The sequence below is a fragment of the Balaenoptera ricei genome, chromosome 2 (genome assembly GCF_028023285.1).
Source record: "Balaenoptera ricei isolate mBalRic1 chromosome 2, mBalRic1.hap2, whole genome shotgun sequence".
Lineage (NCBI taxonomy): Eukaryota > Metazoa > Chordata > Mammalia > Artiodactyla > Balaenopteridae > Balaenoptera > Balaenoptera ricei.
In genome coordinates, this window is record NC_082640.1 from 154,110,931 (window position 1) to 154,138,573 (window position 27,643).

Here is a 27,643-nt window from a genome sequence, read left to right on the forward strand (position 1 = left end):
AGGGCTCGAACCCGTGTCCCCTGCAAGGGCAGGTGGATTCTTAACCACTGTGCCACCAGAGAAGTCCCTGTTCTCTCTTCTTTACTCACTCTTTTGATTTCATAAGTCTTAGGGCTTTAAATTTATCTATCTGCTGATTATGTCTAAATCTCTATTCCCAGCCTGTTTATTCTTTCTGAACTCCAGAATTGTATACCTAACTTATACCCAACTGCCGACGCAAAAAGTCCTCTTTGGTATCTAGAGAACGATACATATTGATATAAAACTGCACTCCTGATTGTTTCTTCCCAATCTGCTCTTTCTGCAGTCTTCCCCTTCTCAGATGGCAATTTTGTTCTATTTGTTCAGGCCAAAAACCTTAGCCATCTTTCTCTTACACCACAACATAAAAGTCATTAGCAAATTCTATTGGCTACACCTCAAAATACATACAGAATCTGTACGTAGCTGACCACTTCTCACCACCTCCATGTACCATCCTGGCCCAAGTCATCATCACCACTTGCCTGGATGATTGCAATGGCCTCCTCCCTGGTCTACCATCTTCCACTCCTGCCTCTTTTTTGACTAATGCCAACCAATCAACCTGAATGATTCGGTTAAAACGTAAGTCAGATCATGTTACTTCTCTGCTCAAAATCTTCCAATGGTTTTCCTTCTCACTTAGCACAAAGCCCAAGTCCTCATAATGTCTACAAGGCTCTAAATGATCTAGGTCCTGTTAGCTTTCTGACCTTATCTGCTACCACCCTTTCCCCAGCTTACTCTGCTCAAGCTGCCCTGGCCTTTGCCCTTGCTACTCCCTCCACCTGGACCATGCTTCCTCCACAATCTGCACAGTTCATTCCCCACCTACTTTAGGCCTTTACTCAGATGTCATCTGTCCTGGGCACCCTGTCTAAAATTATACAATCCATCCCTTCCCTCTCCCCCACTTTACTCTTCTTATTACTCGTCACCTACACTATGTATCTTATTATCTTGTTTACTGTCTCTCTCCCTACTATAATGTAAGTTTTAAAGAGCAGCTATTTTTGTCTGCCTTTTTTTTTTCATCACTGTTGTGAAGAATAGTCCTTGGCTACTTAATAACTATTTCTTGGATGAATGAATACATGATAAATATCATAGACCAACTCATCAGCAAAGTGCAAACACATACTAATCTGCTCACTTCTGAAGTTCATCTGTGGTTCAGAGACCGTGAGTCATAAACCCCCATTCCACAGTCATAGAAAAGAAAACCATTTGGCCATTCAACCCCTTAAGAATTTCCATTTTGGGACCTCCCTGGTGGCACAGTGGTTAAGAATCCGCCTGCCAGTGCAGGGGACACGGGTTCAATCCCTGGTCCGGGAAGATCCCACCTGCCGTGGAGTAACTAAGCCCGTGTGCCACAACTACTGAGCCTGCGCTCTAGAGCCCGCGAGCCACAACTACTGAAGACCGCATGCCTAGAGCCTGTGCTCCGCAACAAGAGAAGCCACCGCAATGAGAAGCCCGCTAGCCGCAGTGAAGAGTAGCCCCCGCTCACCGCAACTAGAGAAAGCCTGTGTGCAGCAATGAAAGGAAGACCCAACACAGCCAAAAAAAAAAGAACTTCCATTTCATCCATTCATCTATCCACTCATTCATTCATAACTGGCACTAGGCTAGGTGCCTGAAGACACCCGGAAAGGTAAATATGGGCCTTCTTGCTCCAGATGCGAAGACACAATTGTAAATAAATAGTTGCAATCCAGTGGGATAAATGCAATAACAGAGTTATGTTTCTGGTACAGTGATGGTTTATAGGAAGAGGTGAATGCTCAATACAGAGGGTCTGGAAGGATAAACAGGAGTTTTTCAAGAAAACAAGGAGGGGCAGGGCATTCTAGGTACGAGGAGACAGCAATGCAGACTCATGGAAGTAAGAAAGGGCAATGGCACAACCAGGAAAATTTAAGTAGTTTGGCAAGTCTGGAATATAGAGCATAGCTAGGATTTGCAGTGAAAATAAACTGGAGAAATAAGGGGGCCTGATACTGTTGGGTCCTGCATTCATGCTAAGGAATTTGGACTTCATCTTGTGGCCATGGGGATCCACCGAAGGCCTTTTAGAGAGAGGAATAACATGAATTAAGAATAACATAAATAACATGTACTATGTTTTAGAAAGCTCACTCTGGGGCAGTATGGTGGGTAAGGGGTGAAAAGGCAGGGAATGAGGCTAGAAACACCACATCTTCCATGCTCTAGGCATTCAGTCGTAATTTTCACAATGTTTTTTTCTGTTGTTCCCCACCTGCTTGAGCAGTTCAAGGGTAGTTGTGATTACAGGAGATAAAAAGAAGCCTTCTTTCCTAGCTCTGACTAATGTAAAGCAGGGGCAATGCTGTCGTCAGCTTATACCGAAATAAGTAAGTAAGCAGCTTAACCCTCTGGAGTGGTCATCAGTTAGAAGAAACAGAACTGGGTGAGGTGAAGTAGCTTTACCTCAAAACTCTTTTGGAAACTGAAGAAAAGGAAACAGGTTAGCAATTAAACGCCAGATAATATAACTTTTACAATATCCTTGACACCCGGTTAAGACACAGTAGCTAAGGCAGTAGTAAAAACATTTCCCTTTCGCTGTCCTGTAGGGGTATGGCTACCACGACTCTGTACTGTTGACTCACTTGGAGAAATCCTAGAAGATATGCCTATTTGTAAACTTTCAGTGGCTGCCATTTTGGATGAAGGCAGCAGATTGGAATTAAAGCATACCTCAAGCTCCTTTAATTTTATATGAAATTTGGTACTAATCAGTCAATTCCTCAGAAAAATTTCATGGGACTGGGGCTTCCCTGGTGGAGCAGTGGTTGAGAGTCTGCCTGCCAATGCAGGGGACACGGGTTCGAGCCCTGGTCTGGGAAGATCCCACATGCCGCGGAGCGACTAGGCCCGTGACCCACAACTACTGAGCCTGCGCGTCTGGAGCCTGTGCTCCGCAACAAGAGAGGCCGCGATAATGAGAGGCCCGCGCACCGCGATGAAGAGTGGCCCCCGCTTGCTGCAACTAGGGAAAGCCCTCGCACAGAAACGAAGACCAAACACAGCCAAAAATAAATAAATAAATTTTAAGAAAAGTTAAAAAAAAAAAAAAATTTCATGGGACTTTCAGATAAAAAAGAGAAGGCCAAAGAGTCATGGTGAAACAGAGTTCTGACTTGGCTTAACAATGGCTCCAAAGAAATAATGCACTTCAGGGGTGCCTTTGCCCCCCGTGGGAGGAGGGCAGAGGATGTCAGAGGAAAAAATGGAGGGCACACTCTCCTTCTATGAGATACTTGTGGCCCAAATTTAGGATCTGGCTCATGGGTGCTTCCTGGCCTTTGTGGTAACAACCCTGAGTGGATGAGCATTGGGGTCAGCAGCAGGACACAGCCCAGAGCAGGTGGGAAGTGTGTGGAAACAGAGAGGTTAGGCAATTTGCTCAAGGTCACACCACTTACACCAAGCATATCATTCCAGAGACCATGCTCTCAGCTATTACTTGGTTCTGCTAAATTTCTGGGAGAAGGGATGAAATTTGTCACTGCCAGTCAGAAGGGCCATCTGGGATCCAGGTTAAGACTTTCGCACACTCATCAAATCATGATTTGTGCAGATAGAATTTGCCATTTGTGTTTTGTTTTGCTTTGTTTTTTTGGCTGCACCATGAGGCTTACAGGTTCCTAGTTCCCCGACCAGGGATTGAACCCGGGCCCTCGGCAGTGAAAGTGTGGAGTCCTAACCACTGGACCACCAGGGAATTCCCTAGAATTTACCATTTGGACCTGACTTTGCCAGAGATGATCTCATAGCTCAACCCTGGGGTAAGGTTAAGGGGGGTTACTGCCTCCATGAAAACTGGATGGGCCAAGCCAAGTGGGCAAAGCAGGCACTGCCGTGTGAGAGCCATGTCTGCAAGTCCCACCTTGTGGAGCAGGTGCAGCAGGGCTTCCCGCAGGCAGCTGTGCCTCACATAGAAGTTGATGATGGCCAGGTTGGTGCTGTAGTTATGCAGGTAGAAGAGGCATTCTTGGTAGTAGGTGTTGTTCATGATCTTCCCTTCAGGAATCACCTCCAGAGAGAGGCTCTGGGTCCGAAGGGTAGCTTCCAGCTCTTTCAAGGTGGCCAAGTAATCATCATCTTGCTGCCAAGAGAGGACAGACTGTGAGGGAACAGTGGAACTCAGGGAGTTCTCAGCAGCCGCTGGAAATACTGTTTTCAAAGAATATTTAACAATGTGGAAAAGTGCTCACTATTACATAGTTTTAAGGGTAGAAAACAGGCAGGATATAAAATTCTATATATTATAAACTGTATAACACCAATTAAATCAAAAACATAACAAAGAAAACTCACTAAAATCTAAATATTGCTTAAGTCTGGGTATGGGATTATATGTGATTTTCATTGTTTTAAAATTAGTTTTCTTTTTTTCTTGAAATTTGACTCTTTATGACTTATCTAACCATATATAATGGAAAGAACGAAATCCAAACCTGACAGCTCTGAGCCAGGGCTGCCACTGTCAGCTGAATGGAAGCTGATACTCTCCCCAGGCCGTTACTGCTCCTGGGCCTCCCCCTGGCCCTGGAGCCCACCCTCTGCCTGCTGTGCTCTTACCACGGATAGAAGTGGCCTCGCTGTGGACTCCAGGTACTCAACCACATCCTGTACCAGTCTTGAGCCATGACTCAGCTGATTGAGGTCGAGAGGGGGCTTCAGACAGCGACTAAACTTCTCCCGTGCAGCGGCGAGGTTCCCAGCTTTGAGGCAGGCCATGCCCCAAGCGTGCCATGCCCCGGTGGTATCAAGGCCAGTCTTTGTGGAGACCTGGAGGAAAAACTGCTCCTTTTAGGAAGAGGCACCCACAGCCATGCCTGAGGGTCCCAAAGACCGATTCTATCCCCTTGGTGTTGGTCCTAAAGACCAATTCTATCCCCTTGGTGTCGGTCCCAAAGACCGATTCTATCCCCTTGGTGTCAATCATTTCCCTCCCTACCACCCCACCTGCCATTACTCTCACGCTGGCAAACTGGACATGCCCTAGACACTCCCCATGGCCAAGGACAACTAGAGAAGGTAACTCGCTGGGGTAGATGTCAGCTTTGTCTGTGCCTCACCTCAACGCCCAGTTGGTAGTACTCAGCTTCCAAAAGCTGGTTCCTTAGCCTGGTTACTGCGGCTGGTTGCAAGATCTGATCCAGAGATGGCACGTGGCGATAGGCAGCAGCAACTAAAATATTCAGCACATCTACCTTGCTGATGTAGCTACAGGGAGGAAAAGGGCAAGGCAGTGAGGCTCCACAGGGTCATCCCAAGAACAGGTGCTCCTTAAAGGTTTTCTATTTCATTTCCAATGTGAAATGTGATAATGAGAACTGTGAGGTACATGGGAGAAAAGACTCTGGAGTCAGACTCTCGGAAACTCAACTCTATCACTTAGCGGCTCTATGACCTTGGGCAAGTTAGTTAACCTTTCTCAGCCTCAATTTACTCATCTGTAAAATGGACAGAATAACAGGGAGTTTTAAGGATAAAATGAAATAACCGAAGGAAAAGAGCTTAGGGTGGTGTCTAGAGCTTTGTAGGCACTCATCAAACGTTAGCTATCAATACATGGAGTACGGACGCTCCGGGACACTCAGGTCTCCTATTTTGAGGCAAGGCCTTTATACCGAACGCTGGGAGCTCGCAAGCTACCCGTTTCTTTTTGCTTCTCTGGAACCTTGCTTGCTTGGGAGAGCGTATATGGACTGTATCGGCAGCCAGCACTCCCGGTCAGTACAGAGGTCACATCACTACCATCCTCTGGAGGTGCTGCTGGGCAGGGGCCTCAGATTCGAGTGCCCTGGACTTGACATCCTTTCTCTGGGTTAAGGATGGACTCTTGTTACTAGGACTGCTGCCTTTGATCTTATTCCTGACACCTGGTGATTGCAAAAACCTTATAACAACGGAGCCCAGAGAGCTGTCTGGGATCATTCTGTTTAGCCCTGCCTGAGACAGGCCTACACTCAAGGTTCTTGAATCTTGTATCATAATTCTATCAAAACCCTCTGCGGATCCTGACTTGTCCACTGATTTCCCTGGAAAGGGATTTAGTACATCAGTGATTCTCAACCTAGTGGGGATGGGCAGGGGAGAGTATAGTGTGTAAAAGCAAATTCGGTATCATAATGTATTGGACGTGTGTAACAGGTGGTGTGAGTTTTGTTTTTAAACATTTATTTATTTGTCTACAGAAGAAGGTATGAGTTAAAAACAGTGGAAAAATACTCTGCAAACCAGGAGTTCTAAACACACATGAGAGATGAATCTACTATCATCAGCAACTGGGCACAAGTGCAGCGATTCCCTGGGGTGAGTGTACCGATTCCAGGGCTGGGGAGAAAGAATGTGTAATTTGAAACCACTGCTATTAAGCGTCAGAGAAGCCCATGGCACCTGGGGATGGGTGAGAATCCTACCGAAGCAAGGACTTCCTTAATTTCTGCTCCCTTAGCCCAAAGTGGATATTTCCTCCATCTATATTAGATTTTGAAGGAAGTATAGGACTTGCTGTTAGATTTGTTCTCCAGCCCCCATCTAAGTATCCTTTTCTGTTAATAAGATTTTATCTCATTTACATTTCTGATAGTTGAGAAATATTTAGATATATCTTTATTTTTGCCTTAAATTCTACCTTTTGCTATATAAAATGGTTTCTGTTCTTTCCTTCCCTTCTCCTCCATTTCTGATAAATTTGTAGAGTTTTGGTTCTTTTCATGGTTATTTAAAAAAATTGTATTTAACATATTATACAGCTCATATTTCATTTGTCAACTTGAAAAATGATGTAGAATCTTTTGCCTCTTGATATGAGTGAAATTAACTCCTTTATATTTCCTTCCACTTTCTGTCCTACCTCCTTCTGCCTTTCTCAACCTTCTGGTTTTTGCTAATAAGAATAATAAAACTAACATTTTTGGAGTACACAGGCTCAGTTCTTAGCCCTTTATATGGATACAGTACTCTCACTTTACAGCCATATGAAATAAGTATTATTATCACCCCCATTTTCTAGAGGAGGAAACTGAGGCCCAGAGTGGTTAACAGACTCTAAGATTACAGAGCTAGGAAGCGGTGGAGCTGAGAGCCACTGTGCTCTCTGTTATCTGGTGAGCTTGCAGGCCAGTACTCTGGGCAAGTGCCTGAAGCACTGACACGTCAAAGAAAATTATGCTCTTCGCTCTCAAATCTGGCTAGGACTGAGAGCTGGGAATGCACAACGTGAGTCACACATCTGGGTGGATAAGCCGGGAATTGGGAGTTTTCACTGTCAGGTTAATGAATGGAGGCAGAGCAGGTTGTGTAGGGAGCTGGGGCCTAATCCTCGCTTTTCCATAGAAACTTCTACTTTATGACTCACATTCCTCCCTGGGACATAGGGATAGACCAGTCCGCAGTGTGCTTGATAGATCTGTTACCCAGAACTCCCTGAGGCCACAGTCCGAATTTGGTCAAGACTATGGTAGAGGACACATCTCCTTTAAAAGCCAGAAAGTTCCACAGAGACTAAAGGTGCTCTCCAAAATTGATTTTCATTACAAATTAACCAGTCTTTCTTTCCAACTGGAAAAGAAAGACTCTATAGCTAGAGAACCTGCCTTGAGGATCCACTCAGGGAAAGAGAAGAACACAGGCTGTCAACGTAGGGAGAGGAAAGACTGCTTGTGATCTGGTAACAGCATTTCATCAACGTCAAAGGGAGATGCAAAACAGTTCAGCATGTCTTGTCAGAGGATTGGGAGGTGAAAACCCACAGTAGGGTGAGAAAAAGAAGCTGGATAGACATGACCACCATGTAAAAGAAGAGAGACTCATTTCCACTTACCTGTCACAAAGAGCCAGGTCCTGGCTCCGGCCCGCCTTGACGAACATCATCTTGGCGCTGAACAGCAGCTGCTTCATGATGTCTGTGAGCAGCCCTGCGTCCACCTCCGGGTTGGTGAGCCCCTGGGACAGCCTGCAGCAGTGCTCAATCAGCTGGTGGCCGCAGGCAACGCTGTCCTGGTGCAGATTCAGGATGGCGATACACAAGGAGGCACTGGGGGCCTGGCCCAGGTGGAAGAGGAGAGAAGCACACTGTGAGTTCCTGGAACAAAGCAAGTCTTCAAATGTAGCTGGGAGGGAGGAATTATTCTTCCCGTTTCACAAAGCTTGAAAAATCCTGAGGGAAGGAGCCAAAAATCCCACAGCAAAGCAGAAGTAGAGCTAAACATACTTCAGAAGTTCTAAGTAGCACTGGCAAAGTTCTGGCTGCTAGGTTTTTGTCTCCTTACAGGGAGGAAGGCAGCTGTGTCCACGTGTTACCTACTTCTTGGGAATGTCTGTAGGTGCCCTTCTTTTTTAGTCTACTGTCCCACTAGCGCAGGTGCTCCTTAATGCTGGCTTGGATGATAGTCATCTTGCTTGTCTGGCTACCTGGAGAAGTCTTTGTTTCAAGCCACTAGAAACAGTGCTGCTAAATTAATATTCCTAAAGCACACTCTGAAACCTTCCATGGCCCTGATGCCTACCAAGTACATATATCTTACTGCAGAGTGCAAGGCCCTACACATAAATAGCCTATTTCAACCCTACCTTTCCTGCCTCTCTATTAACACCCTATGTTCTCTCCAAATTAAACCACTTCTAATTCCCCAATCATTTTTGATACTGTGCCTTCGCTTGGATGTCTGAGTTTGGAACTCTTTGTCCTTCTCCTATCCTCACTCCACTCAGGACACCCCAACTTCTGCTTGTCAAACTCCTACTGCACTTCCAAGGCTCCTCTTAAATGCTACCTCTTCCACGAAGCCTTTCCTGATTTCCTCTTGTGTATTTCTCAAGCTGTTCCTCATTTTCTGCTTTAACTGGTTTACTTGTCTTAGCTCCCACGATATTACACTGTAAGCAAGTGAAGGCCTGCTTGTGTTTGCCCAACTCTGCGTTTCCTGCCATGCTACTACACATCATAAGGAAACTCAAATGACCGTCACATTTTATTGCTATTACCTGCTCATAGTAAAATTCACTCCGCACCAGCTCATTTTCCTCCTCATTCAGATCCAAAATCCATTCCACCTCAGCTGCTTTGGGGACTCTCACCACAGCTGAGTATGGAGGGCTTTCGCTCTTGGGGCTGTCTGGTGCTGAGAAGACAAATGTCGTTCATGTGTCATTCACTGGCCGGCAGTCCAGTCTAGCCCAGCCCAGGGAGCCACGAGCTGCAGGCAGATCCCTGCCTGATATCTTAGGGCCCTTCCTCTCCTTTTGGTCCCTTTTATTTCCTTTAGGAGACCACCTTGGGTACCTCAAACTTTCTTCTCCAGGCACAGACCTGGAATGAGTGTTACAATGTTTGTCACACAAACTTGTTGCTTCACACGAGAAACTATGAATGGTGCATGCTTCCCAAATGGAGGGATGAGCCACTAGCTATTCTAAAAACTAACCTGCCCAAACTATTAATAGTGATTACCGAGGGGAAGGAGGGAGCATTGGAAGGCAGGATGGTGGTGAAGGGAAACCTAGGGGGGGGAAGAAAGAGAAATAAGCTACTAAAAGTTAAGAACCAAATTCTTTGGCTGCTGGCCTTCTCGATGCTGGAAGCTAATGGGCCAGTATGATAGGTTAATATGATGACAAACCTTAAGGGAAATAGCCTGACAGAAATGCCAAGAATTTTCTTTGGTCAACCTGTTGGACCGAGTTGCCACTGAGGGTGTCAGTTACAGCAGATATGCTGAAGGAAGAGCCAACTTGAGCATAGAGACAAAAAGTCACAGGGAGGGAATTCCCTGGTGGTCCAGTGGTTAGGACTCCACACTTTCACTGCCGAGGGCGTGGGTTCAGTCTCTGTTTGGGGAACTAAAGATCCCACAAGCTGGGTGGTGCGGCAAAAAAAAAAAAAAAAAAGTCACAGGGAATGTGATTCAGCCTTACCTCCTGGTTGTCCTGGATTCTCCTCTGGCGCACTGGAAACAGAGAAAGAAAAAGTGAAATACCTGAATCCCGCCTCATGCTCTTTGTTTTGAGCTTAGTGTATAGCACTGACCTTTACTGTTACTCGAGTGAGATTATCAGGGAATCATCCAAAACTCTTTTCTCTCCCTCACCTGTCACAGCCAACCACTTACCACTTCTTGCCCGTTCCATTTAAAATACTTGTTTAAATGTCCCCATCTCTCTCCTCATCCCTGCCTCAGAGAGGGCCCTCATCATTTAATGCTAGAGCCTTTGCAATAGCTTCCCAATTGGTCTCCTTGAGTCTACCAAGCTATTCTCTACTTTGTAGCTACAGCAAGCTTTCAAAAATGCAAATCTGGTCATGCTTCTGCTTAAAATTCTTTGATAGCTCCTCAGGGTAAAATATTCCACATTTGCAGTTTAGCAGACAAAGCTCCTTATGGCTTGGCTGCCTCTTGAGACCATCTCCTACCACCCATGACCTCTGCTCAACCCATAAAAGTCCTCCCCACACTGCTACGGGCTCTGATCAAGTTCAGTTGGTGCCACCAACCACTAAATTCCAATGTCACAAGCCACAGCCCAAGTCTATCACCTGCACGAGGAGCCTTCTGGTCAACCCCAGCCCATGCTGTCAAAGAGCAAGCTCCAAGCCTTTGTGCCATTCCCTAGGTCCTCCCAGCTCAGCTGCCAGCCTCTGAGTCCAGAACCTTAGCCCATCACTTACCTATTTACACTTCCTCAAAGGACTCACATTTTCTCCTGCCCCTACCTTTGCAGTTGTTACTCCCACTTTTGGGCATGCTCTGTTTCGGCTTCTTTTCCTACCAACTTCTCATCCTCTAAGTCTCAGACCAAGTGCCACACCTCTAGAAAACCCTCCTGATCACTGGGCTAAGCTGGGTGTGTCTCCGCACTGCACTTACCCAAGGGCTCTGTGGTCTGTGTTTTGGCTGTCTCCCCACTAAAATGGGGGCTCCTCGAGGGCAAAGTGATTATTGCTCAGTGATTGCTGAATGAAAGAATCCTCACTGATACCAACTGCTCATTTCAAATCTCAGCAGTATGAAAAATGGGTAATTTCCCTGTCCCCCACCCAGAGGGAGGCAGTGGTACGCCAGGGTCACAGAAACTGTGGTATGAACGCGGCATGTCTTCCTTCCTATCAGGTCAGTAATCACCATGGTAAATAATGTTAAAAAAATGTTCATAGTAAAAGAAACACGAAAATGCTGTTGAGCTATTGGGCAGAATGTAAAATCCCTTTAAGTCTGTTAGTAAAACATGAAGAAGTCAAAGTAATTTTCCTCTTGGATGGCTGCTTTGGCTCATATTCCCACACGCTCTAGGAGTCTTAGTTTCACCCTCCTCTGCTGCTAGAAGTAGTGGAAAAGATTGAGCAATACTGGGCTGGCAAACACAGTCTTGACCTGTCTTGCCAGAGGCATGAGCAGTTTCTGAGGCTTGTTCTCAGCTGAACTGTGCACAGGAAAGTGTGTGGACTCTTCTAGTTGTGGATAACAAGCCAGAATGATGAGCTTAGTGAGAGCTGATGCAAGTGAGGCCCCAACATTCAGTAGCTGAACGTGTCTTTTGGAGTCCAGCTGAGACCAACTGAAGCAAGAGTGGTTGGAAAAGAGGTGAGGTTGTTGGAAAACTAAGATCCATGGCCTCAGTTAGGGGACAGGCCCATGGCCTCAGTTAGGGGACAGGCCAATGGCCTCAGTTAGGGGACAGGCCGAAGAATTAAGTGTCCTGATCCCAGAGAGAACATCATGTAAGAGCTCTGATCTCTGCTTCTATTCACCCCTACTTCCTCTCTTAGAAGTCTCTCTGACCAGGGTCAAACATTACACTGTAGAGTTAATGGCATTTCAGTGTGAATGTGAAATGAAAACTTTTTGTAATTGCTCAGATTTGAGACGCTTTCCATAATGAGACTCCTAGGATTGTCAGGACCCGGGGGAGGGTGCAGTGGTCAATAGCAGCAGTGGCCCCGCTGCAGGACACTCACTCTTTGTTGAAGTAACTATAGCACTGGTCACACACGCGAGTAGGGTTCTCTCGGCAGCCTTCCACCACCGTTTTCTTAGTGGAGCAGGAACTGCACACTAGCCGACCACAGCGGCGACAGTGATGACGCCTGTTAAACTGAGGAGTGTCATCAGGAAGAGAAGGAGGAAGAGAAGGTGAGACTGCAGGACCTGTGAGCAGCCGTCAATACATTTATCCTTGGAATTAGCCACCTGTGACTTACTAACAATACCATGTGCTTGGGCCTCTATTGAGAAAGAACACACTAGTCCTTGCCTTCAAGAAGCTGACATTTAAAGATCTCTCTCATCTGATGGACAAAGATGTCCAAGTCATGGACAGTTTTTCAACAGCTCCTGACAAGTCTTGCCTGTTTGTGGAGGAAACATGTGAAGACACCGCAAAAAGCAGTGGGGAAGAAGTGACTTTCTCAGCCAGTGAGGATCACATGTCTACATGGTATTGATGATGATGAAAAAGTGTCCTTTTTTCAAGATGCTTTTACAAATACTGCCTTATTTCATCATAAGAGGTTGATAGATATATTACACCGCTTTTATACACGAGGAGGAAACAGACACAGAGAAATTACATCATCATCCTTTTCATCGGCGGAGCTGTTGTGCCAGTCAGGTACTGTGTTCAGTGTGGTAACATTTGTTACTGTAGTTAGTGTTTATAGCTCCATGAGCCAAATAACCTATCATCCCTAGTTTACAAGTGAGCATCTGAGACTGAGAAAGTTAATAGTCACATTGCTAGTAAGAGGCAGTGCTGGTATTAGAACTGAGGTCATCTGGCGCCAGCACATAAAACCATTACCAGGTCACCCGTCTTTTTGCGAAAGACACAGGAGCTAGAAACGAGATGCCCCGGCATTTGGTGACTTCTCCCGTGCAATACCACTCTGGCTCTTTTTATTTATTTCATGAGAATGGCAGAGATTTTAGAATTTAAGGCTCCTTGAGGGTGTCTACCATCTGTCTAAATTCAGAAAATATATTCTGGTCAGGTCAAAGATAAATCCAGAGCCTTAGATCTGGTAGTTAGTTCTTCTGAACATACTCATGCCCTCTTGGGGACAGGAGGTGACTATAAACTCAGGCTCAGGAAGTAGAGATTTCCTTTAACTTCTCCTGCAGGTAAAGCCGGAGATGGATGCTGCTTACCATGGTGAAGCGCTCCCTGCAGCAGACCATGCAGGTGCTCTCACTCTCATCCGGTACCCACTGGTGCCTGGCAGGGGGCGTTGCTGGGGGCACAAACTCCAGTGGCGGCTGACTCTGTGGGAAGCTCCTCTCTCTCGGACTGGGGGAATGCACAATGGAGACACCTGGGAGTCAAAGCCAGAAGTCAGAGTAAAAGGTGATCAGTAGTCCAGCTAATAAACAAAGAAGGGATGAGAGAGTTAGAACTGTACCACTTTACAAACCCCTACTGATATCATAGATCCAGTTATTGATCATTGATGGCTGACTGCAAAAAGAGCATTGTGTGTCTCCTGATGGAAGGCACACGACCACCTATAAAATATACTAACCAAAAAATATTAAGCCTGAATCAAATCAAGCTTCCAGATCTATCTACCAGTGTACTGGAAAACACAGGGGACGGAGACCCAGATTGCCATGGGGTGATAATCAGCAAAATGCACCGTGTGGGACGCTCTAAAGGACAAATGACCCAGTTTCCTCCACAAATAAAAAGAGGTAGGGGAACCTATTGATTAAAACAGATTTAAGAGAGAGTTTAGCCAAATGCCATGTGTGGACATTATTTACATCTTGATTCTAGAAAGACCAATTCTAAAAAAAATCTTCATGAGACAACTGTGGAAATCTGAATAGTGACTGGATAGTTGATAATAATAAGGAATCATTAATTTGGTTTTAGGTATGAGAATGATGTTATGGTTTTGTTTTATAAACGTCCTTACCTTTTAGAGATATACACTGTTTTATTTATAAACAAAATGGTATGATATCTAGGATTTGTTTCAAAATAATCCAGTAGAGGGACAGGGGTAAAGATGAAACAAGAATGGTCATACTGAGATGATAAACATTGCAGCTGGGTAATAGGTATGTGACGCTTCATTACATTGGTCTCTCTACTTTCGTGTACTGGAAATTTTCTGTAATAAAAAGTTAAAAAAATTAAGTAAACCAAAGCTGCTCAGGCTGACTTATGCAGATTTGTGAAGCTGCTCATATCCCTGTATGTCTGAGCCCTTCTGTCAGGTCTGCTGATTATTGTGAAGCATGGCTAATTCTCAAAGCATGGCCACGAAATGCCACGGTCTTTGTTTTATGATATCTAAGGAGATTTCTTGTCAACTAGCAGAATGATGTTGGCAGGTCACAGAAAAAGAGAACTGGAAAAACACAGTGACTCTTCGCAGCACCCAGAAGAAGAGGGGCTGTCGACCTGTCCCCAGAAGCCTGCTCTCCTAACTGTTGGCAAAACAAACACTTGCTGAGCTGCTTCTGAGTGTAGGCCATTGGGCAAAAGTCAGGAGACTGTGGGAGAAGAGGGGTGGTGAAAAGGGGTGACCAAGACATGGCAGAGGCCTTCAAGGACCTTGCACCCTGTGTGGGTGACAGACATAAATAACTACCTGCAGGACAGGGTCAGAATGAACATGAGGACTAAATAAGTCGATCCTCCTTATTAGTAGATTCCGTATTTGTGAAGTTGCCTACTCGCTAAAATTTGTTTGTAACCTCAAAATCAATATTTGCATTGCTTTTGCAGACATGCACAGAATGGTGAATAATTTGAGTTGCCTGGTATACAGCTTCTCATCTGGGGTTGAACAAGGTAATGTTTTGTTTTCTTATCTCAGCTCTCATACAGAGATGACCAGAGGATGCAGATGGTAGGGGACAGTGCAGCAGGGTAGTGTAAGAAGCTCCACTCTGGGGCTATTTGGACAGGGTTTGAATCCCAAAGGCTCATTAGGCACTCATTAATGGGGTGGCTTCAGGCAAGTCACTTTAACACCCTGAACCTCTTTTTCTCTTTCATAAAATAAAGAAAATAGAATCTACTGGGATGAATTGCTTTCAATTTGAGATTATAATGTATGTGAAATGTGTGTGTGTGTGTGTGTTTGTGTGTATATGCATGTCCACACGTGTATACACACATGCGCATGCGTGTGTTTTCCCTAGCAGCAATGGTTTGGTATTTGCTAATTCAGTGTTTGTGGAGCCTTCACAGATATACTACTGCAAATAATAAGAATCGATTGTATGTTGAATTTTCTGGGATACAAAAAGCTGGAATGAATCAAGAAAAACAATTAATAAGAATGTTGTGACTGGAAATGAAAAAAGAAGCAAAAGAATCAGAAAATCAGAGTAAGGCAAGATTAAACTGAAAAATGGGTAACTCTCAGAACCTGTCCTTACCAGGAGCAGCAACAGAAGAGAACTCCGCTGATGGTGACCTAGACAAGGTCTCGAGGTCTGAAGCCGGACTGACAATTTCCTGGAGGTGAATCACAGAATCTGTAGGGAGGGAAAATGTTGACAGATTGTTCTATCATAAACATCCTTACTTGCTGTGCTAGGCATTTAGTTCAAAGCCCTGTTGGTTTTGCTGACTGTCATACCATGACTCTACTAGGTATGCAAAGAATGGCAGAGGTACTTCTAAGACGACAGCAAGCATGCTTCTTAAATGCCTCAATAAACAAACTATGTTAGGCACGTGAGATAAATGAAGTAGACACTAGGATTTTACAAAATAAATCTAAAGATGCCCAGGGGGAAGTAGAAGACATTTAAGTGGTGGTCCTGGAGGGTAGGGAGTAAGAAAAAAAAAAGCTGGCTGGGAACATCAGCCCCCATTTATTTCATTTTCTTCATTCTAGAAGAGGCTGAGTCAGTTCACACACTAGTGACATCTGATGTGATCCTGGGAATAGCGCATACCCTCAATACAAAATGATGGCACTTAGGAGCCCAGTGCACCAAGGCCAGACAGAAATCACCCCCAGCATGTTTTTGTTATTTATTTTTGGCTGCGTTGGGTCTTCGTTGCTGCATGCAGGCTTTCTCTAGTTGCGGCGAGTGAGGGCTACTCTTCGTTGCAGTGCGCAGGCTTCTCATTGCGGTGGCTTCTCTTGTTGTGGAGCACGGGCTCTAGGTGTGTGGGCTTCAGTAGTTGTGGCACGCGGGCTCAGTAGTTGTGGCTCACGGGCTCTAGAATGCAGGCTCAGTAGTTGTGGTGCACAGGCTTAGTTGCTCTGCAGCATGTGGGATCTTCCCAGACCAGGGATTAAACCCGTATCTCCTGCATTGGCACACGGATTCTTAACCACTGTGCCACCAGAGAAGTACCCCCCAGCATGTTTTGTTCCCCGAACCTTTATATTATTATGCACGTGGTGGTTATCTACCATCCTTTCATTCTGGTTATCCTGCCACTTCCTCCAAGACTGAGATCTCTCCTATATAAAAGAGCTATCTCTCCTGAAGTGTATCCTTTCACTCTCAATCAACTCAAAATTATAAAAGAGGAAAAATGAAAACTAAGGATGTAGCATGGTATCTCCTTCTCCATGTAGAACCCCCATCGAGGATGCTGGCAGTTACCTGAGCGTTTCTCCCGCAGAGGGTACAGAAAGTCCAGGGCTTTTCCTGCGTATCTGGAAAGCAGCGAGTCCACCTCGTCCATGGTGAAGCCAATCTCCCGGCCGGCCAGCAGCTGGTGCAGAGTCTGCACAGCCATGGTGGCCCAATCCACTTTCATGTTCATGAGCAGCTGCTCCAGCATGAGCAGGGGGTTAGAGGACAAGTGGGAGTAGCTGGCCCGGTGCTGCTCGGGCAGGGTTAGCAGGACCTGGGTGTGGGGCAGAGCCACAGAGTGAAGAAAACAGGACACGAATTTCAGAAGAAAGCCAAGATTCTTACTGGGAAGGGGGAAGGGTATCTGGGACCACATGGCACTTGGCCAGCTACTGAAACTGGCTAGGAGTCTCTTAGGAGGCAAGGCTAGACTCCTCTCTAAATCCTCCAGGTGGCAATCAAGAAGAGGGGCTGGCAAACTTTTTCTGTAAAGGTTTGGATAGTAAATATTTTAGGCTTCATAGGCCATAAGGTCTTTGTGGCAACTACTCAACTGGTAAATGAATGTACATGGCTTGTGTGCCAATAAAACCTGATTTATAAACTCAGGCAGAGGACTGGATTTGGCCCACAGGTGGTGGTCTCCTGACCCCTGGCCTAGACCAACCAGGCATGGTTGACCTCTGCCTGATCCTTAAAGCCACCATTCTGTCCATTTGAGGCTTTACTAGAATAAGCAATATAAGGTGGACTAAACCTGGCACCTCCAGTGTTCTACAGGTGAGTGATGACTCTAAATTCCTCCTGGAGGTTGTTATCACTGGGCTTGAAATACGTTCACTGGCTCTGCTCATTGCCAATTTTCAAAGATTCCATTTAGGTACAGTACATCCAAAAAAAAAAAAAGTGTATCCTCTTTAAAATCATGTTACATAGTTGAACTCTTAGCAAGTGGGCTAGTGGTCATATTCATGGCTCTCCCAGCACTCATTCTATTCATGGGGCGAGTTCTACACTCAGGGGGCAGTATATATGACTTCCAATCAGAATCATTATTAGAGAGTTAGAAGGCCTTATCTCTCCCCAAACTCTCCTTCACTGGATTACTTTTTCTAGCTTATAATTTCTTCTATTAGTGTCTCCAAGGTTACACCTCAAAGGTGAAGACTTATCTCATTGCCTAGACAATTAACCCTTTTCCTTTAGCACAAAGTACTTTTAAGGATTTAAAGCAGTAGTTTTAAATCCTCGAATCAGAATCCTTTTGGAAGACAGGCAGGCCCTGTCCCAAAAGGTTCAGTTTTAATTACTCTAGGGTGGAGATTAACTACTGCTATTTTTAGAAAGTCCAGGTGATTCTAATTCATGGTCAGAATTGAGAAACCTTGGTAGAGCAGATGCCAAGGAAAGCATAAAGAGAACTTAAGAGGACAGTAAAATTCACTTTGGAGGCAGAGCAGTAAGCGAACGGGAAGTCCTAAGGGATGTGGTGGGCTGTTAGGGTCAAGATTTTATATACCACAGGTCAAGGATGGCAGGTGCCTGGAAGGGCAAGTTCTGAATTGGGTGCTGGGCCAGCAGTCCCTCCCTCAGGCATGCTTTCCCAACACCCCCTTCTCCTCCTGACCTTGGATCCCATGTACAGTGCCTGGATTTCACAGCGTCGGTCAGCGGTCAGTTCTCCATAGAAGTGGGTGGTGAGGTAGTTGGCCAAGAAGTGAGAAGTGGCCAAGCTACAGTGCTGGTCGAGGGACTGCTCTGTGACCTCAAGGCACATGGTGAGGTCAGGAATTCTTCGCAGGAGCTGTTGCAGGAGGAAGGTAGAGGAGAAAGGTGAGACCTGCAGAAGAACTCTTAGTCCAGCCTTGTTTTGTTTGAGAACAGAACCTTTAGGTTTAGTCACTGTGGATTAACCCCTTCTCTGCACTCATTTTTTCACCACCCCCGAAGCTTCACATATGATGGCTTTGACAGGACCAGAGATCAGCAGAGTCTTGGACCCAGCTGCCCATCTGGCACCTAATGCAGGGCTAGGCACCTATAGGGAAGATGACTCCTGAAGGACAGCTCCTGAAGGACATGGAGGGGCAGATCTGAGACTGCGAATACTTTGCATGGGATCCAGCAGGAACAGAGCCACCTGATTTGACTAACCTTCTCGTCCCCTGCCAAAAGAAAACTGGGAAGAGTTGGAGGCTTACTTGCAGAGCCTTTTCATGATCTCCTCTTTCTAGAAGGTGGAGAAGATGCTTTTGATGTAGGTTGATTAAATGTTCTCTTGGAATGGGGTATAGGCAGCCCCACTCCTCACACAGCTCATACTCCTGGAAGGAAACACACATGCCTTCAATCCCTTTAAATTCCTGGCCTTGTCACTCATCCAGCTCTTGACTGATTTTTCTCAGCAGTCTTGAGTCTGCTAAAGCCCCAAGAAAGTTTGGGAAGTGCTGATGGGAACTTCACCGTGGGATTAAAGTGGGATCATAAAGGACTAGAGTGGCAAGGTAAGTTATGAAAATGATCCAAGTAGGCTGACTGTTCAGGATGTCCTTTTTCTTTTAGCTCTACTATAAAAAAGAAACAGATGACATACAGCTACTGACACTTGGTGTCAGCCCTGGGAAGATACTAAGGAAGTGGGGAAGACCGAGAAGACTGTCCAAAGGAGACAGCGCCTACTCAGCTCTGACTGTTGCCATATGAATGTGCAGGCCCAGTGGTGCCAGACTTTTAAAAATGCCAAAAAAATTTTTTTAATTAAAAAAATTCCCTATTTTACAATGTTGGCAACGAAATCAATATGAAAAACTAAAAATTCTGCAGAGCAATACTACATGAGCCAAACAAACATGCTGGGGTTGGATTCCATTGATATCACCCCTTGTTACTCCCCCCTCCAACACCAAATTTGTGAACTCTGGATTAAAGCTTCCCAGAGCTTTGTCCATGTATTCTAATATGATGGCATCTGGAAGGCCCTCCCCACAACTCTGCCTGGGGCCACCTTCTTCAGGATGCTTCCTTGTTTCTTGGGCTGTCTTAGGCACCTGGCTGTGCTCCCACCATAGTCTGGGCTTACTTCGGTCACTTGGTATATCGCAATCACCCAGGGGTGTGTCTCGCATCGCCCTGCCCTGCTCCCTCCTTTCCCAAAATGTGAGCTGCACAAGGGCAAGGACTAAGCTTAATTATCTTTGTTTCAACACCATCTAGCACAGTGGTAAATAACAGACAGTGAATAAAGGTTTCCCGGATGAATGAACATCTGAATAAATACATCTACATTTTGAACTATGGTATATCAGCTCCTTAAAGGGTAAAAAATAGTCTCCTTAGCACTCAAATGTCCAATAAACACATGAAAAGACAATCAAGGTCATTAGTAATCATGGAAATGTAAATTAACACCATAATGACATACCATCTTATTGGCAAAAAACGTGAAAAGCTGGATAATGCCAAAGTTGCTAAGAAGATGGAACAACAGGAACTGTGGGTGGGAGAACAGGGACAGGACGACGGATCTGAAGAGCAACGTTGTAACATCTTAGAAAAGGTGAGGATGCGCATGCCTCATGATCCAGCAATTCCACTGCCAGGTATACATTCTGTACCTACCGTAAACAGTGTAGGAAATCTTGCGTATGAAAACAAGGGTGATAGTACAAAAGTGTCAACTGTATTATTCTCTATTCTTCTATGTATGTTGGTAAGTTTCACACACACAAAAGAGAAAAAAAAAGTGTTATGTAGTCATAGAAAAAAATGTGAACCCTGATACGCGGAAAGAGGTCTACATAACCAGCTAAGGCATAGCAACTCTGGAAAGAGGAGGAAGGGGAATAGTACCCAGGAAAATGGTACCTTGGCTTCTAGAATCACATTCATGACAGTTGATGGGTCCTCGACACAACAGTTCCTCAGGGTCTGCCAGTCACACCACATGGGGGTAGCCTGCAAACCTAGGATCTAAGGAAAGACAGAAAAAGCTATCAAACCACACTGCAATTTCTCTGCTCAGGAACAAGTCATTGGAGTTTCCAGGGATGGGCCATACCCAGGTCTCTGTCCCAAAGTCAGGCTGTCAGAACTTGCCAGGAGAGAGGAAGGATTAGAACGAACGGGACAAAGAGTGTTTGGAGAGGTGAGAGAACCTATCCAGCAAGTATAATCAGGGAGCAAAGGCTGTGTGGGGAGGCCAGGATTGGGGCCTTTCACTTGGAGGACAATTCTCAGAGGCTTCTGTGCTTTGCAGATTGTTCAGTCTTCTGGAGTCACTTGTCCCCTGCCCCTCCAGCTCAAAACTCTAGACAGGTTATTCTTCTGTCCTGAATGCTCTGTGGGATCACCTTTCATGCAGCATTTTAGCTCTGCATGAAAACTGCTATGGAAGAGTGGAAAGAAAATCTTTTTCACCTGCCACTTTCACTTTCCTTGGTTGGGCTCTGGGCTCTGTTTTGTTCCAAGCACACATGGAAAAATTAGCATATATGTATACTTGTTATGTAGCTGTACCATCGAAATCTGTCTTCCTGAGCCTCTTGATCTTGAACATGACACATAAATCCAAGAATCTTTCACTGTGAAACTGTCAGTCTCATGCATCCCTTTCAAAATGGCTCTTGAAATTTAGCTGAAGTTTAAAACAATCTTTAAAGAACACATAATAGAGATTAAATTCTATAAAAACTCTTGAACAACAAAAAAACAAAAAAAAAACCTTTTGAACAACAAGATACAATATACAAAAAACATACAAAGAGTTCAAATATACAGGGATACCTTAGGGATACTGTGGGTTCAGTTCCAGACCACCACAATAAAGTGAATATTATAATAAAGTGAGTCACATGAATTTTTTGGTTTCCCAGTGCAAATAAAGTTATGTTTACATTATACTGTAGTCTATAAATTGTGTAATAGCATTGCCTACAAAAAATGTACCTGCCTTAATTAAATATTTTATTGCTAAAAAATTAGTTTTAGCAATTAATTTGAGCATTCATCTAGTCATAATGTTTTTTTGCAATAGCAACATCAGAGTTCACTGATCACAGTGACTTCCCCGGTGGTCTGGTGGTAAAGAATCCGCCTTCCAATGCAGGGGATGTGGGTTCGATCCCTGGTCAGGGAACTAAGATCCCACGTGCCGTGGGGCAACTAAGCCTGCATGCCACAACTACTGAGCTCGTGTGCCTCAACTAGAGCCCACGTGCCGCAAACTACAGAGCCCATGTGCTCTGGAGCCTTCGTGCCACAACTAGAGAAGAAAAAAACCCGCACGCCACCACTAGAGAGAAGCCCATGCACCACAATGAAGAGCCCGCGCACTGCAACAAAAGATCCTGCGTGCCGCAACTAAGACCTAATGCAGCCAAAAATAAATAAAATAAATAAATGATAAATAAATCTTTAAAAATAGTTATAAAAAAGAGTTCACTGATCACAGATCACCATAACAAATATAATAATAATGAAAAAGTTTGAAATACTGTGAGAATTATCAAAATGTGACACAAAGACATGAAGTGAGTTAAGTGCTGTTGGAAAAATGGTGCCAAGAGACTTACTTAATGCAGGGTTGCCACAAACCTTCAATTTTTAAAAAACATAGTATCTGCAAAGTGCCAATAAAGCAAAATGCAGTAAAGAAAAGGTGTGCCTGTACATATGAAAAAGGCATTGTGGACTGTAAAGCATCATTCCAGTGTTAATTTTATTATAAATTTTTAATCCTTGTCTGACATGTACATATTTAAAATTATAGGAGTAAATAAAATAGGAACCAGATAGAGGCTCCCTCGCTCTTCACCTAAGAATGGAAGCCAGATACAGAGCAGAAGCCAGATACAGAGCAAAAGCCAGGCCCAGATTTTCTGTTTCTTAAAATCCGCCATCACATGAGAATAGGCTGGAGTTGGTAATAAGGTGAGAAGCCTATTTCCTTTCTCTTGATGCCGAATCTTATACCTTCTGATACACCAGCAGCTCTGCTAGCTTTCTCTGTAGCTCACACTCCAGCCCATCTTGGAGAGCTGTGTCTGAAATGCAGTAGGCCAGGATCTCCAGGCACGACTCCAGGGGCCACCGGTCCACAAACTGCAGTGTTAGCCGACTTCTCAGAGATGCATCCTTCACAGCAAACAGGTACTGCCAACCTTCTTTGACTACAAGACAAAAAGATGCTCAGCAAGCCTGGCGCTGGAGCTCAAGAGTCCAGGTTACTTTTTAAGAGAAGGGCTTTGTTCAATTTCATAGAACAGGAGCTTGGAGGATCCTGAAGATCCTTCTGACCTGAATTAGTTTTTACACTTGGAACACTATAGGAGACATACTATACCCTGTTTCTCTTTATGCAAATGTAATCATAGTCATGGGACTTTCTGAAGAGAGGGAGAAAAGGAGAAAGGAGAGGAAGAAAAAGGAAAGATTTTCTCCTTTCCACCGGGCAGCTGAGCCCCTGCCCAGAAGCCACTCCCCACAGCCCGCCCAGCTCTTGCTCCCCCTAGTGGAGGGCTGTAGGTCATTGCTCTCAACTCTGGGTACACATCAAAGTCTCCTGGGGAGCTGTCAAACAGGCCCAGAGTCTGTTTTTATAAATAAAGTTTTATTAGAATACAGCCACACTCACTTGTTTATGTATTGTCTATGGCTGTTTTCATGCTATGATGGCAGAGCCAAGTAGTTGCAACCGAGCCTGTATAGCCTACAAAGCCCTTTACAGAAAAACTTTCCTGACCCCTACTTTAAAGCAAACACTTGCCTGAACCCTATCATGGGCTTCTGGAAACAGGGCTCTGATATTTGTAGTTTATAGAATTTCACAACGATTCTGCCATGCAGGGTTGAGGATATTGGTTATGAGTGCTTGTCCTAAAGTTCGATGGACTTGGGTTCTAAGCTCTGCTCTACCACTGACTATCCTGGGCAGTTTCCTACCCTCTGAGCCTCGTTCGCCTCTCAGTATCATGAGATTATGGTGGCACCTTTCTCTAGAGTTACTGTGAGCACCAGATGCGGTGATCCACTCAGTGAATGCCCAATACTATTACCACTGGTGAAGGAGGGAGGCATGGCTTTCTGCTCACCACCTGCCGCAGCACAGCTCAGGACCGCATCCTGTATGCTGCTCAAGTTGTCCACATCTCGCCCGTACACTTCAGTGAGCTGAAGGGCCCGGTGCCAATCTCTGGCCACCAGGGCTTCCTCGAAGGCCTCGGTGAGCACATCCAGGGCTATGGGAGAATGCAGGCCCAGGAGGACGGTAGAGAGACTGGCCCGGCCGCAGAGACTCGCTGCCAGACTCTGCCCCTGCTTGGAGGACCCTCGTAGGGGCTCCCAGGCAGCTAGGAGGGAGGCCTCAAGCATAGGGAACTGTTCCAGGAGGCGCTCACACTCCCGGGCTACCTGCTCTGCAGTCAGAGGCACCTCCCTGCGGCCACGAAGCTCCTTCCAAGACAAGCCGGGCTTGGTGGTCTTTAACCCCTGGGAAGCCCCCAGACAGGCCACGGTAGCCAGCAGCTTCGAGCGGGACTTAAGGAAGGCCAAGGCAGAGGAGGTGAGGGCTGGGCCTGCTGAATCCCTCGGGGAGGAAGGGGGCTTTCTCTCCAGCGTGGGATTCTCAGTTGGCTTTGAGGAGCTCAGTGTAGAAAGTGGGAGGTCCTCCAGGCAGTGGGAGGTATGCAGCTGGGTCAGGATGCCCAGCTGGGTCAGAAGGGATGATGTCTGCTGGCTCTGACGGGAAGAGCAAAGGGCAAGGGGCTCACAGCAGCAGCTGACAATGACCTGTGGCACACTCAGGCTGAGACCCTCCCGGGCCAGAAGGGCTGCCAGCCTGGAGGGAGAGAAGCAGAGGGCATGTAAGGCCTCAGTGCCTGGGCACCATCACCCAATCTCAGAATTTCTTTATGTGTAAACAAGCAAATGTAAATGTAGACTCTCTAATTGTTCCCCCACCCCCTCTCTTTTTAACTCAAAAGGCAGCCTATTAGACCCAATTCTCTGCCCCTTGCTTTTTTACTTAATAACACATCTGGGAGATCTGTCCATATCCCTCTACAGAGAGGCCCCTCATTCTTCTTTCACAGCTATATAGCATTCCATTATGTGGAAGAAACTGAATTTAACTAGTCTCCTATTAGCGGACAATGGCTATGCCATACAAAGCTATAATAAAATGACTTGGTACATACAGCATTTTTCATACTTATAATAAAGGATAAATTCCCCAAGGTGGACTGTTAGGTCAAAAATGTGGTTTGTCATTTTAGTGGATATGGACAAACTGCCTTCGCACAGGGGCTGTACTAATTTATATCCTGCTGGCAATCTGTGAGAATGCTTGTTTTCCTACAGTCTCGCCAACTAATGTGTTATCAAAGTTTTGGATTTTTGCCTACTCATAAGTGAAGAGTCACCCCTTAATTTTATACTTGCAATATAAACATTAGAGGTGGAGAGAGAGAAAGAAACGAGGCACACTGAATTTTAATGTAGCTTGTATAAGAGTAAATGCAAATTAAGGGAAAAGTCTGGAAGAAATCTCAACTTCCTGTATTGAACTCAAACACAGCCCCACTGAGCCCTTGGTTTCCTTGATGAACAATTAGGAAGGCCCAGGCCTGGCTCCTACCTCTCTGGGGGAACTTGTCGCTCAAGCAGGAGGTGTGACACCAGTTGGGAAGAGCTCTGTTGCAGGAGAACAAAGGGGTTTCCTACCTTGACCTCTACGTGATCTGCAAAAGTAAAGAAAGTGATCTTTGCACCACTGATTGCAACATTCACAGCGCTGTTTTCTATAATCAATAAAAAAGTAGTGTCGAAACTACATGGAGGGGGCTTCCCTGGTGGCGCAGTGGTTGAGAATCTGCCTGCCAATGCAGGGCACACGGGTTCGAGCCCTGGTCTGGGAAGATCCCACATGCCGTGGAGCGACTGGGCCCGTGAGCCACAATTGCTGAGCCTGCGCGTCTGGAGCCTGTGCTCCGCAACAAGAGAGGTCGCGATAGTGAGAGGCCCGTGCACCGCGATGAAGAGTGGCCCCCGCTTGCCGCAACTAGAGAAAGCCCTCGCACAGAAACGAAGACCCAACACAGCCATAAATAAATTAATTAATTAATTAAAAAACAAAAAACAAACAAACAAAAAAACTACATGGAGGGCTTCCCTGGTGGCGCACTGGTTAAGAATCCACCTGCCAGTGCAGGGGACACGGGTTCGTGCCCTGGTCCGGGAAGATCCCACATGCTGTGGAGCAACTAAGCCGTGCACCACAACTACTGAGCCTGTGTTCTAGAGCCCACAAGCCACAACTACTGAGCCTGTGTGCTGCAACTACTGAAGCCTGCGCCCCTAGAGCCTGTGCTTCCACACAAAAGAAGCCATTGCAAGGAGAAGCCCGCGCACCACAATGAAGAGTAGCCCCTGCTCGCCCGCCGCAACTACAGAAAGCCCGCGTGCAGCAACGAAGACCCAACACAGCCCCCCCAAAATAATAAAGAAATAAATAAAGAAATAGAAAAAAAATTTTTTAAAAACACAAAACTACGTGGAAAGCCCTTCTGTTGATATTTTTCTAGGTAAAAGGTATTCTTGACAGGATGCTGACCACAGGTTTATCTACGCCTTACCACTGTTCTAAAGACTTCCAACTACAGACAAACTTCAGGGAGCAGGCCTAGCCACAAACAGCTGATCCTGCTCCCTTCGATATGACTGAAGTGTAGGTAATACTCGCTCTGCGGACTTGAGTAAGAATCTGGCACTCGAATCAGAGACTTAATTCCCCTGGTGGGTCCTCATATCCACAATAGATCGAAGATCTGGGAGAGGTATTTTTGAGTCATTAATGCCATCAAAACGTATTGAATACTCTCCTGTGCTGTACCATTGTACGAGGCATCAAGGAGACAAAGGTGAATAAAACACAGAGGTGAGTAAGAGAGGACCTCACATGTAGTGTCCTCGGCTACTGCTGTACCCAGAGCCTCTTCAGTGTGCGCCTTCCTCTTCCTTGCCCCTAAACACCTGTGGGCCAGTCCTGACTCTATTTTCTCTTTCTTGCTACTCACCAGGCTCAGAGCTCAAGCTCCGCAGGAGAACAGCAGCCAGCGTGCTGCAGTACCTGAAGAAGGTGCCCATGTAGTCAGTCTGCCTGCCGCCTGCTGGCATCTGTTTGCCCAGGTTCTTCTGGAGGAGCTGAGTCTGGATATACACAGGGTGGGCCTCTGCCTCCAGAGCTTTCTCGGCCACCTGCTCCACCAGGGAGGTGAGTGGAGTACTCCTGGGCTCTGGGAGGAGTTATGAAAGGAGAAGGCATGTAGTGTTGAGTCTGTGCATCTGGCTTTGGGTCAGTTTCCAAACAATATGGGAACTGCGCCTCTGTACACTGTGTGGGACATCCTATAGGCTGGCTGCTACGCTGACAAGGCAGTTATAAAATCCTAAGTTGGTTGCTTATACAAGTGATTCTCAGCCAGGAAGAGCTTTGAGTCTGGAGAAATCAGGGTGGACAGTTCCATTTTCACCCATGTCGAGGGTGGAACAGCTCTGTGAAGCTCACAGCACTCTTTTGCGGAAGGGTTAATCAATGTTTACGCAGTCCCTTCTGGGTATATCTCTCATAAGGAATGAGAAAAACGTGCCAGCTAATGGAGTGCTAAGCAGCCCTTCACTTAGGAGGTGGGGCAACAGGTGGAATTAGTTACGAGACAGGCCCTGGTTAACTAGAGGGCTGGTAGGGCCCACTTCTGAGTCCTCAGCCTCTGCTCCAAAGTACTCTTTCCCGTTCCACTGCGTCCTCTCCCCATTTCAACCTCATCTGCTCCCATGCAGTCGGGCCTGTACCTGGCAGCTCCAGTGCTTCTCTCAGTGACTGAAGGATCTGCTCCAGCTGCTGGGCGAGGGTAGCGTGGCTGGCGACACAGTCCTCGGTGAGGCTGGGCCAGCACATCTGAAGCAGCTCAGCAATGCTGCACCGTGGGGGACCTCCCCCCTTTTCCTCTACACTCTCTACGGAGAGCAAATGAGAA

General features: G+C 45.9%; 1 protein-coding gene across 5 annotated transcripts in view; it reads right to left on the minus strand.

The window, feature by feature from the left end:
- The window catches only part of ZFYVE26 (zinc finger FYVE-type containing 26), a 68,648-nt gene that overhangs the window by 16,483 nt on the left and 24,522 nt on the right, over positions 1 to 27,643 (minus strand). For all 5 annotated transcript variants that reach the window (XM_059914491.1, XM_059914490.1, XM_059914488.1 and 2 more), the window contains 18 exons: positions 27,459 to 27,623; positions 26,684 to 26,902; positions 25,246 to 25,348; positions 23,702 to 24,447; positions 22,584 to 22,780; positions 20,478 to 20,582; positions 18,815 to 18,937; positions 18,241 to 18,417; positions 16,641 to 16,887; positions 15,453 to 15,551; positions 13,209 to 13,372; positions 12,020 to 12,156; positions 9,982 to 10,013; positions 9,052 to 9,188; positions 7,889 to 8,109; positions 5,136 to 5,283; positions 4,636 to 4,845; positions 3,941 to 4,159 (listed from right to left, as the gene is read on the minus strand). In XM_059914491.1, the coding sequence (XP_059770474.1) occupies positions 3,941 to 4,159; positions 4,636 to 4,845; positions 5,136 to 5,283; positions 7,889 to 8,109; positions 9,052 to 9,188; positions 9,982 to 10,013; positions 12,020 to 12,156; positions 13,209 to 13,372; positions 15,453 to 15,551; positions 16,641 to 16,887; positions 18,241 to 18,417; positions 18,815 to 18,937; positions 20,478 to 20,582; positions 22,584 to 22,780; positions 23,702 to 24,447; positions 25,246 to 25,348; positions 26,684 to 26,902; positions 27,459 to 27,623 (3,449 nt within the window). The remainder of the gene's footprint in view (positions 1 to 3,940; positions 4,160 to 4,635; positions 4,846 to 5,135; positions 5,284 to 7,888; positions 8,110 to 9,051; positions 9,189 to 9,981; positions 10,014 to 12,019; positions 12,157 to 13,208; positions 13,373 to 15,452; positions 15,552 to 16,640; positions 16,888 to 18,240; positions 18,418 to 18,814; positions 18,938 to 20,477; positions 20,583 to 22,583; positions 22,781 to 23,701; positions 24,448 to 25,245; positions 25,349 to 26,683; positions 26,903 to 27,458; positions 27,624 to 27,643) is intronic.